This window comes from Scatophagus argus, chromosome 7, assembly GCF_020382885.2.
Source record: "Scatophagus argus isolate fScaArg1 chromosome 7, fScaArg1.pri, whole genome shotgun sequence".
In the NCBI taxonomy this organism is placed as follows: Eukaryota; Metazoa; Chordata; class Actinopteri; family Scatophagidae; genus Scatophagus; species Scatophagus argus.
Genome location: NC_058499.1, coordinates 24,924,584 through 24,935,567, shown reverse-complemented (window position 1 = coordinate 24,935,567; position 10,984 = coordinate 24,924,584). Strand labels below are relative to the sequence as shown.

Here is a 10,984-nt window from a genome sequence, read left to right as displayed (position 1 = left end):
TGCTAAATGCTAACATGCTGATGTTTAACAGGTACAGTTCACTTTGCTCACAATCTAGGGTTAGCATGCTGACATTTGCTATTTAAACACAAATCCCAGACAGCTGAGGCTCATATGAATGTCATCAGTTTTGAAGATCATCTAATCAGAATTAGAATCCCTTTATCTTTATTTATCCCCAAGGGGAAAATCTTTAAAGCATGTAGCCTGAACCAAATTTTACAATAATCCAACCAGTCATAAAAAAAGCGATTTAAATAAAAACCTGAACTGTCAACCTAATGGGAATTCACTCACAAGATCAAGTCTTTAGTATTCATCTTCTGGGGACCAACAAACCAACATTTCCACAACCAATGCTGGCTAACAAGATCAACTGGTGTGGCCAAGGCATGTGTACCAACACTGTGACGAAAACACAGGAAATGACATGGTGACTTTCATTAGAAAAAACAGAATGCAGTGAAATGGAACAGACATTTCACAACAGTGCACCATGCTGATGTAGTGCTGCAGGACTTAGTTCAGGGTTTTACTGAAGCAACCTTTTCATGGAACACTTAGGAACAAATAGCATAAATCAGACACACTACCACATTCTCTATGCTGCGTCAAAATGCCAAATATCTGACTACATCTGTGTTCAAACACACAACAGCAGAGAAAAAAAACAGGCAGTTGACCTCTTTATCAAAATAGTTTATTTAGAAGGCTTCTGTCACAAAAGCAAAACATCTCTTGTCTCTAAATGTCCCCGTTCCACCTTTCATACTCCTCCAACTAAAAATGTGACACAAATAAAACATTGGTTTACCACTTGAGAAGCGCTAAGAAGAAAACAAAATGCTGCAGATTTTTTAAAAAAAAAAAAAAAAAAAAGAAAAGAAAAAGAAATCAATACTTCACATCACTGTTGTCTATAATCATACGCTTGAAAGAATCTGATGACTTGCTATTATTGTACAAGGTGTGACAGTGAACACTGCCCTAAAACACAGAACACAGACGAGTCATTGGTTAAAGATGGGCCCGCTGTGAACAAAGCATGGGCTCGTGATTGCTTGCAGCGGCCAAATATGGATGCTCAAGTATTTGTAGATTTATACAGAGGAGCCTTGTGAAGGCCCATTAGCTGTCAGTATCCAACAGTCGCATCACTCCACACAGACGAAAACTAAGGAAAATAAGTGAGAGAACAAGACGATAAAAGGGGGCAGAGAAAGACAGACATAAGTAGTAGATTCAATGCGTATAAATCTGTTATTCATCACACCACATGAGGAAGATGCTTCCTTTTCTCTGAAGGAACAGCGTGAGAAGTGATCAGGTGCACCTTACTACCATTCTGGTTGTGAACTGTAAAGTATACACTCCATTCCTGAGATGTCCCTCCCTCACCAAATGCCCATGTTTCTTCCTGTTTGTCGTTGATGAGGTAAACTGCAGCTGTGACATCCAAAGACTTTCAAGGGGAGTTAAAGTTGGGCATATAGGAGTGAACAACACTCTAGAATGGAGCAGAGCCAAACTCTTCTGAGGGCAAACAAGCAGAAGATGGTTTTCGTGACAACCACTTCCCGTTCACTTACGCAATAGCCTTTATACATGAACCATACAACATTTTTAAATGTCCACTGAAGGCAGGGAAAAAATGCTCCACCCCATGACCTTCACTATTCCTCCGGCTCACAGGCAGGCAGACTGGCGAACAGACGAGGAGCGGCCTTCCTTTTACTTGGCGGGGATCTTTGCTCGTTTCCGGGCGATAGCATCCTCCACAGCCTTCAGCTGTTTCAGCAGCTCCTCGCGGCGTGACAGTGTGTTGCTGGATTTGGTGGATCCCGGCCCTGAGCTGGAGCCTGAGCCAGCAGCCGAAACGGATCCTGGGACGGCCAGCTTGCCCACTGGTGCTGCTGGGCCTTTCCCAGATGATTTGGGGGGTGGTGACAGAGGGCGTTTTCTGAGGAAGACATAAGTTCATACATGCATGACATAACTAAGAACAAAAAGAGAAAATACCCAACTGTAAACACAGCAAGAAAAAAAAAATCAAATGTGGGTCAAAGTGCGAGAGTGTCATCATCTTTCGAGTTTGGTCCAAACCTGCTCTAATTGGAAAGTGTCATGAGATAACTTTTGTTGTGAATTGGCGCTATATAAATAAACTGAATTGTTCAACAATTATTTTATTACCTGTATTATTTAAATACTTTAAACGATAATTCTGGTGATACTCTACATTCTCAACGTTGTCAAAAAAATCCCAACATCTAACAAGTGCGACACACAAAGCGTGATGTATTTTCTCCCTCTGTGCCATGGAGCTCCGGTGTTGCTCAAAGATCATTAAAAAACACATCAGAATGTAGCACGGACACACACACACACACACAGTCTTGTTTTCATGCCCTATGGGGACATTACATAAACATTTAATCTGTAACATTATGGGGACTTGCATTTTATCCCCATAAAGAAGGTGAGTTCCACGCGTAACTTCGTAAACAGATTTTTGTCCCCACATGGTAAGTAAAATATGAACACACAACTGTTCATAAGCTTAAACTAATCCTAGCTGTGACGTATTGTTTACTACAAAGCAATTTATGGACCACAAAAATAAAACAGGTTTCACCTGTCCTTGTGCAAAGATACGTTAATCCTAAAGGTTTACACCCAGATATTAGCGGAAGGTACTGCTGCAGCTAAGAGAACAAGCTAGGTTAAATGACAACATTAAGCTTGATTAGGAGAGTATAAAAAGTAATATAAAATGAGGATGACACATACCTGACACTGACAATGGGAAGCTCTAAAATTTCACTATATGTCAAATTACAAAACATCACTACATGACTAACTGCAACAGTTAAGTAATAATCAGATATTTCACAGTCATTCTTAACTGTATGACTGTGAGTAACTGTGAAGCACACATTTCTCAGTGTATCTAATTAAAACAAAATCATACCTATGCATACTAAGGCTTAGCAGTTCATCTGAATTGACAGTGTGGCCACTCAAAGTTTTATTTGAGCAGTTAGAGGTAACTAAAGTTAGTTAAAAGATGCAGCCACAATTAAGAAATGATTAAACTGAAAGTTGCCAGCAGTCACTCAGGAGTTTATGCACAAACTTAACGAAGGATTTTTATGAATAGCTAGTGTGACATCATGTATCTGTTTGTAGGAAAGTATTGAATTCTACTTGTGATTTATTTGAAAGATTTACCCATAAACATATTAATTAATTTGAAATATCACAGCCTTCCTTCAAAGACCCGTAGGATTAGGTGAAATACCAAATAGAAGCAATAGCCGTGACAAGTACAATCATTTTTCCAAAGAAGACTCATCATCATCATAGTCATCATCGGGGCAGTAGTAACATGAAAAGAAACTAACATGACTAAAACTCAACAAAATTCCCAGCGTTCATATTATTGTGTCTACCCTCCAAAACAAAGGATCTAAATACAATCTATTTTGAGCTACGCCCTGTTGCAAGAGACCCATTTCATACTGGACTGGGATATATCATGGCCAGGGATGGTGTAATGTTTGTGTGCTTCCACTTATGTATCATGTTCCTCATTTTTATGACAATACCAGGTAACTTTCAAGCTCTGAAAACCCAGATGTGTTTGGCTTGAGTAAACATGATCACTACTGGCGATAAGGATGATGAGTCACAAAGAAAAGATAGCTCAAAAATTTCCCCACTTCCAGCTGAATGCCCACCTCCTCCTTTTGTTTCCATTTTTTTTTGTTACATTTGATTTCTGTTGTTGAAAGATAAAGATCACAGTTATACAGCAATAACATCAAGCCAAGGTCAAGGCTGCACCAACCTGTCTCCCTGGGGCGGCAGGGGTCGGGGTCCTTGGCCTCTTGCCCGATCCATTCGAGGGGAAAGAGGAGGTCTACCAGGTATCCTCTTATCGCGGCCTGAAAAACACCAGTTTCAGGGTTACTGAGGCTGCTAGGGGCTACTTCACTAGGATGTGGGCTTGTGGGTATTTGTAGTAGAAATCAGAACAGACACTACTATTCACAACTTGTACTTCCAATTGTGAAAAAGAACACTGTGATATATACAGTTCCCTTTACCCCCTCGTGAGCCAGTTATTGTACATTAGGACATATAACTGAATCAATTAGACACACTGGTCCCAGTTTCACAAATATCTGCTGATTTTGTTGAACAATTTGAAAACAACTGGCACGCTGAAACTGAAGTCTTCTTAGTTTCAGCTTGTCAACATTTGCCAGTGCTTCCTAAAATAGGTCGCTAAATGACTGAAATGGATGAGTTGCAGTACTTAATGAGAAAGTGGCTGTAAACGCAAGCATGGTGCACACGACAAATTAGTACTGCTTCACTTCTGTGCGTGTCGGTGAGGTATTTTATGGTTTAATGGCTTCCCATGACGATCAGAATTTAATCCCTAAAAACAGCTGCCCGCAGTGATTGATGAAAGTGTTACAACTCAACCAAAAAGTGAATGTGTGGACCTTAAGACCAAAACAGTGAGCCAAAAGAGGCTAAGAAAGGTTAGAAGGGGTGCAGAGTTTAGTTTCAGTCTAGGCTGTCATGATATTAACAGATACAGCCCACATTATGTCAACTTCGCTGCCAGAGGAAAGAGAACTTACTCTTCCTCTCACTGTTCACGTGAGAGGAAAGACTAGATAATGGACAGCAAAAGCATTTCCAGCAGTCATATAATGAACAATGTGTTGGCTTTACCCTAACAAGTATGGAAAACAGACTATGTACAGTATATGACTGCAAGTTAGATTACTTTTAATAATTTACAGATGATGTAGAATGTTCCTTAAATTTTCTAATAATGGAGAATGAAAAATGACCAATGATTTCTTTTCATAACAGGGTTCGTTGAGCAACGGCTTAATATTAATGTAAGCGATTTGGGGAAAACACCCGACAGCAAATATGTATTCAGTTATCTCATGAGCATCAGAACAACATGTGCAGCACCATTTCCAAAGACTGTCGTGAGTGGACCAAAGATGAAGCTACTGGGCTTGAGATGATTATTACAGCATGGAATATGTCAGCTGTTAAACTGGGACAAGGTTAGTTACAGAATTAAAGGCAATGTTGGTCATTAAGGACTGAAACATAAAACAAATCAGATTTATCAGGTATATAATCTTTGTTCATGATTCATTAAAGATTAGCTGACTGTTTTTGGTAGGATTCTAACTAAGTGTTATTTTCATTTTCAGTTAAAAAGGATGTATTAATTGTGTCTACAAAAAGTTTAAAAAAAAAAAATAAATAAAAAAAAAAACTGCAAAGTAAGTAAACATCCGATTTACAGTGAAATAAATAGAGAAACAAACCCCCCAGATTTAAGGAACCGGAACCAGCTAATGTCTGGCATGAAACTCATGAAATGATGTAGCAACTATTACATTTTAGAGGAATGTTATGTAGACCATCACAATGATTATTCAATTTACCATTTCAGCATAACTTTTGGCATTCATTTTATATCAGGCACACACACAACATACATTACACAACAATTACTGGAGACTGCAACGACATGAATAAATGTTATCCAAGTGTCAGTGTTTATAGAGATCTCTTGGTCAAGAATATACTACTGATAACATTAACAATACAGACAAAACATGTCCATTTGTATTTGAGAGGAATCTTAAAAAAAAAAAAGACATAATTAATACTGGTGAAAAGATGTGAACAGTAAAAGAAGTATGTCAGTTGTCAAGTCAGCACATTTCTCACCTCTGTCTGGAGACATGGCCATTCTTTTGCTGAGGGGGGAACCTGGCCGGTCTTTGTCTGAGGGCAGGTACCTCTTCCTGTTGCCCTTATCTCCCTGCTGCTGGAAAGAGTTCAAGTGATTTATTTTACCTCTAAGTGCAAACAGATCACCCAGACAATTACATATCCAGCTTATAGTAGTTTGCAGACATGTTAACCCAGTGTTTTTCAAAGGAAATATATGTCTGCATAATGCTTCACACAAGTATGAAGCTTCAATGGCTGAGGGGAGGAACATTTTTAGAAAACCAGAGTTCATACTGAAGTATTTACATTTACATTCTAATTACTTACAGTTACTGCACACTGCAGTGGAATGAACCTGACTGGAGAATGACAGCTTGATTGGTGGTTCATTAAGACATTAGGAGTCTGCAGGTCATCTCTCTGTTACACAGTGACTTCCATTCCAACAGAAGCCTCATTTTTGTCAAAAGTTAAACATTCTTTAACAAAATATGCTGAAGTTAGTCTGATACTATCATTAACTGTTACCTCACTCAGAGCCAGAGATATAACTAGATATAGCTAAGATATGCCCTATCTTCAGACAATGAGTCAATGCTAACAGAAATTTGGTTAACAATTAGAGCCCTGTCACTGGACATACAGTCCACAAGCTTCATGTAAAAGTAATCCTATCCTACCTCTGTCTAGTGTGTGAGACAGATGTCAAAGATAAAACTGTATTTAGTCATCCAATGTCTTCATTTCTCCACACTTACACTTCCTTTTCTCAGGTCTGATAATGTTACCTTGTTGAGCACCGAAAGTTCAATTCATATCTTTAAAAGACAAAAGTTTATCTAGGATATCTCAAGTCCTCCTTGACACATAAAACCAAATGTATCTGCAAGACCTGACACAACTAGCAGTTAAGTGAGTAAAGTATGTTTTGTTGTCACTTCTAAATGGGAAAAAAGGAGGAACAGTAACCTTGTTGAGAAGGGTGAGTTTAATGTCTTTATGAGACCCTGAACCATAGCTTCCTGGGGGGCCCATGGCACCAGGTGGGGGATGTAAAGGGTGGCCACCCCTGCTACCAGGTCCTGACCGAGGTATGGGGTTGCCTCCTCTAGGTGGCACACCAGATGGGTCAATCTTCCTGCGGTCCTCCCTGAGGGGTTCATCTTTCTTTGATGGTCTTTCTGATGAGGACAGGAAAACATGAGAAACGAGGAGCAATGCAATGCTAATCATCAGCTGGGGTTTCTCATACAGAGAAAATCCATAAATCATTCTAAAATCCGATCGATTACCTACCTATTACAAATTTTGTTACGCTGTTATGTTATGTGGACAGAAGGAGAAAACAGTAGAGTATGACATGGCTTATTTTTGTAATGACTGAGTTAGCGCTATGGAAATATACATTATGATGAATTTATTTGAAAGCTACAGGGGTACAGGTAATTCCATCTCCATCAAAATGTCTACCCGGCATTTATTTCATGTGGTGGCTATCACATGGCCAATATGCAAATACTGAATGCTTATTTGTCTACTATTCTGTTGTGTCTCAGCCTGCCTATGGGTCTTGTGTGCCAGCTGCATGAGGACTGTTGCCCACACTAACCCCTGTTCTTGTCTCTGCCATGTGGCGGTCGGTCCCGCGGCGCACCTCGTTCCTTGCGGGGGTGATTTGGTGTGGGCGAGTGAGAGCTGGCAGAGGACACTGGGCTGGCCAGGTCAGCATACATGTCATCTGAGTCTGCGCTACGTACCGAGCTGCTGCTGGACGACGCTGATGACACAGATGACACACTGCTCACACTCAGCGATCTGCAGTAAAAGGCAGCAGGTCGAACATGAGCTGCAGATTCTCAGTCTCACAGGGAGGATTATCTGGGACATTCCTGACTGAGCAATGTCATCACAGTTATACGTGTACAACTTATTATGTTCACAGACACACAGACAACCACACACCCTGAATAATAACTATCATACCTGGATTTCCTAGAAGGTTTCAACACGGATGCAGCACATGACAGCAAGAGAGAAAAACACAGGAAGAAGGATATTAGGCTGTTTAATCAGTCAGAAGGCCCCATTACATGTGCATTTAAAATTTCCATTTTGGATATTTAGACTTAGCAATTTATAATGTGACTGAACATGAATGTAACAGATGAATAAAAGTATAAGGTTTGAGGCTGAGGTATAAGCCCATTTTGGCAGTTTCAAATGTATGGAATGATGTGACTGAAGTTACTTTGCATGCCAACATGCACTTTGGCCAATCTTCTTCATAGTGTAAAAAGAAGCTCTCATTAATAAATAATAAGAGCTTCCTCTTTAAATAAATACCCTCCACACACCTCAATTCTACCATAAGGTCAGCAGTAGCTCTTGATTTTTTCTTAAGTTTCAGTTGTGATGTGAATGGGAGTTTACATGTGTGAACACCTGGATTTTCTGGAACCAGAGCGTGAGCGTGAGAGGGAGTTGGAGGAGGATCTTGATCTGGAGCTCGAACCAGTATAACTGCTACCACTTCCACTAACACTCCCACTTATAGTTCGCCTGAAAAAGACAAAGAAATAAGAACACAAAGGATAAACCAAAAGAGTGTGTGTGTGTAAAATCACGCACTCACGCACTCACACACACACATATATCTATATATATTTCTTTCTCATATTTAGAAGCTGCACGTAGGCAACTAGGCATGTTCTGAATATCATTGTGTTAAATATAAAAAGAAAATGATTGTGGCAACATAATTGTTGCGTAAGTGGTAAAACAGGTTAGTGGTGTTTGAGTCTGTTCAGTGGTTCCCACAGAACTGCAGTGTAATTGTGGTGGGGACACTTATTGTTTATTCACAAAAGATACAAGATAGGTATATTTGTCACACACACAATCATACACGGTACAATGTGCAGTGAAATTCTTTATGTCCCTGCTACCAAAAAATAGGTAAATAAAAAATGTAAATTTAAATTTAAATATTGCAAAAGAGAACGCTTGTAAAGAAAAATAATAAAATTAAATTTAAATTTAAAAAAAGTGAAAATGTGCAGTATTTACATGAATGGTATTTACATCTAGTGCATGTAGTGCAGGTGGGAGTGGGATTGTCCAGATTAACGCTCACTGTTGAGCAGACGGATGGCCTGGGGGAAGAAGCTTCTCCTCATCCTCTCAATGTTGGTTCTCAGGCAGCGGAACCGACGGCCTGATGGCAACAGGGAGAGGAGTGAGTGTCCGGGGTGATGGGGCTGCCTGAGGATCTTCTCAGCTCTCAACCTGCATCGTTTGGTGTAAATGTCCTGCAGGTCGGGTAGAGTTGTTCTGATTGTCAGTTTTGCTGACGTTCAGCAGGAGGTTATTCTCCTGGCACCAGCTCTCCAGGTGGGTGACCTCCTTCCTGTAGGCCTCCTCCTTGTTGTGGGAGATTAACCCCACGATGGCTGTGTCGTCAGCAAACTTTATAATGGTGTTACTGTCTGATGTGGACACACAGTCATGTGTATACAGGGAGTACAGCAGGGGACTCAGCACGCAGCCTTGGGGGATCCAGTGTTGAGGGTGAGGGGGGATGAGTCATAGGGGCCCACGCGTACCACCTGTTGTCTGCCAGTAAGGAAGCTGTGGATCCACCTGCACAGGGAGGAGTTCAGTCCAAGATCACACAGCTTGGTTACCAGCCTGGAGGGGACTATGGTATTGAATGCTGAGCAGTAGTCCACAAACAGCACTCTCACATAGTTCCCCATCCTAGTGTCTACGTGGGAAAGTGTCTTGTGCAGCAGGAAGGTTATGGCGTCATCTGTGGATCTGTCTGGGCGGTATGCAAACTGAAGGGGATCCAGGGTGGGGGGCAGAGAGGAGGTGATAAATGTTTTGACCAGCTTCTCAAAACATTTCATCACCACAGATGTGAGGGCTATGGGGCGATAGTCATTGGGATTACTGGGCTGGGCTGTCTTTGGGACGGGGAATACAATAGACTTCTTAAAGCAGGTGGGAATCACACACTGTGAGAGGGAGAGGTTGAATATCATTGTAAACACCGGTGCGAGCTGTTCAGCGCAGGCTTTGAGGACCCGACTGCTAATGCCGTCAGGCCCTGCTGCTTTCCTGGTGTTTACACTTTTAAACATCCTCCTCACCTCCAGCTCCGTCACAGTGAGCGTCACCTCTTCACCGGCTGAGAGCGCAGCTTCTTGCCTGCTGTCCGACTCGAAGCGTGCAAAGAAGTTGTTGAGCTCATCAGCCAGAGAAGCGTCGACTCTCATTGCGGGTGGATGTGCAGCTTTGTAGTCCGTGATGGTGCGTAGTCGCTGCCACAGCGTCCTGGAGTTGCTCCCCTCCATCTGCAGCTCCAGTCTTGTGGCGTAGTGGCGTTTAGCCTCCTTCACCGTCCTACGGACAGCGTAGGTGGCTGCCCTGTACAGCGTCATGTCACCGGTGGCAAGTCCCGAGTTGTAGGCAGCGGTGTGGACCCTCAGCGCGTCGCGGACAGTTTTGTCCACCCACGGCTTCTGGTTGGGAAAAGTTCTGATGGTGGCTGTTGGTGTTATGTCTTCCACCATTTTCCCGATAAATCCCACAACAGCTTCCGTGAACTCGTTGATGTCACTGTCCGAGCTGCACCGAAACATGCCCCAGTCCGCTGAATCCAGTGCGCCCCGCAGAGTGGCCTCTGATTGGTCAGTCCACCGTGTTACTTCTCTGACTGCAGGAGATCCCTGCTTCAGCCGAGGTTTATATTTCGGCATGAGAAGGACTGCACTGTGGTCCGAAAGGCCAAACGGAGGCAGAGACTTGGCCCTGTAACCATCCTTGAAAGGAGAGTAACAGTGGTCCAGAGTCCTATCTCCTCTGGTGGGGCAGTCGATGTGTTGTTTAAACTCCGGTATCACCTTCCTCAGGTTAGCACGGTTAAAGTCCCCGGCCACGATGAGGGCTGCATCAGGCTGGTTAGCTTGATAGGTGGATATAGCCTCATGTAGCTCGGTGAGAGCAGTGTCCGTGTTCTCCTGAGGTGGGATGTAAACAGCGCTGATGATGACCGAAGTAAACTCGCGGGGCAGGTAGAAAGGATGGCACTGGATGGTCAGGAGCTCCAGGTCAGGGGAACATGAGTGTCTGAGAGACACAACGTTCCTGTTGTCACACCAGTTGTTGTTTACCATCAGACACACACCATCTCCCTTTG

At 42.3% G+C, this 10,984-nt stretch overlaps 1 protein-coding gene across 6 annotated transcripts in view; it reads right to left on the bottom strand.

Annotated features, from left to right (window-relative positions):
- Positions 1-863: 863 nt before the first annotated feature.
- zc3h18 (zinc finger CCCH-type containing 18) overlaps positions 864-10,984 on the bottom strand; it is a 36,144-nt gene continuing 26,023 nt past the window's right edge. For 5 of the 6 annotated variants that reach the window (XM_046394027.1, XM_046394026.1, XM_046394025.1 and 2 more), the window contains 7 exons: positions 8,227-8,343; positions 7,768-7,776; positions 7,394-7,599; positions 6,754-6,965; positions 5,779-5,878; positions 3,851-3,947; positions 864-1,960 (listed from right to left, as the gene is read on the bottom strand). In XM_046394027.1, the coding sequence (XP_046249983.1) occupies positions 1,732-1,960; positions 3,851-3,947; positions 5,779-5,878; positions 6,754-6,965; positions 7,394-7,599; positions 7,768-7,776; positions 8,227-8,343 (970 nt within the window). In that variant the 3' untranslated portion in view covers positions 864-1,731. The remainder of the gene's footprint in view (positions 1,961-3,850; positions 3,948-5,778; positions 5,879-6,753; positions 6,966-7,393; positions 7,600-7,767; positions 7,777-8,226; positions 8,344-10,984) is intronic. The other variant, XM_046394028.1, reaches the window with a different exon arrangement.